Here is a 593-nt window from a genome sequence, read left to right as displayed (position 1 = left end):
TCTCGGCTCACAAGGTGTGGTGATCCGGAAGGCCTCCCGACGGCGGACGCGGCGCCACCCTTCCCTCCGCAGGAAGCCGACGCCGCGGCAAAGACACCCACGCTCTGCAACTCTGCTTTCCTCTCGGCTACAGAACTCAATAAAAATGCATCAAACTCTAAACTGCGTGTGGAAACCCTTAAGCCAAAGGACATCAAGGAAACAGACGGTTGAAAGGTTTCTTTCTCACAGGCGGTGCGCAAACGGTAACAGGCAAAACTGATATGTTTGTGGAGTATTCACAATATCCTTGCAGATGGATAGACGTGAATGTAATAGGAAGAAGCAGGAAGGGGAACACTTCATAAATCACAGAAGCAAACATACAGAGCTAATCATTCAACAACAGGAACGAGGATTATATCATGATATATAAACAATGTTTTTAATTAGATTAAAATACATGTGTTCTAAACAATGATAATAACAAGGGCTAGCTGCACTTTGCCATGAGTGAGCGATTTTGCTCGAGGAATAAGGTAAACAGTTTCATATGCAAATATATATTTAACAAATATACAAAGATATTACATAAGTAGGTGAATATCATATGA

At 42.3% G+C, this 593-nt stretch overlaps 1 protein-coding gene across 1 annotated transcript in view; it reads left to right on the top strand.

Moving 5' to 3' along the window:
• Window positions 1-162, top strand: part of LOC119593924 — a gene marked incomplete in the record, with an annotated part of 1,063 nt that extends 901 nt beyond the window's left edge. The window contains 1 exon segment of the mRNA XM_037942941.1: window positions 1-162. Within this exon segment, the coding sequence (XP_037798869.1) occupies window positions 1-23 (23 nt within the window).
• Window positions 163-593: the final 431 nt, after the last annotated feature.

Source organism: Penaeus monodon, chromosome 33 (genome assembly GCF_015228065.2).
Source record: "Penaeus monodon isolate SGIC_2016 chromosome 33, NSTDA_Pmon_1, whole genome shotgun sequence".
In the NCBI taxonomy this organism is placed as follows: Eukaryota; Metazoa; Arthropoda; class Malacostraca; order Decapoda; family Penaeidae; genus Penaeus; species Penaeus monodon.
This window is presented reverse-complemented; position numbering and strand designations above follow the sequence as displayed.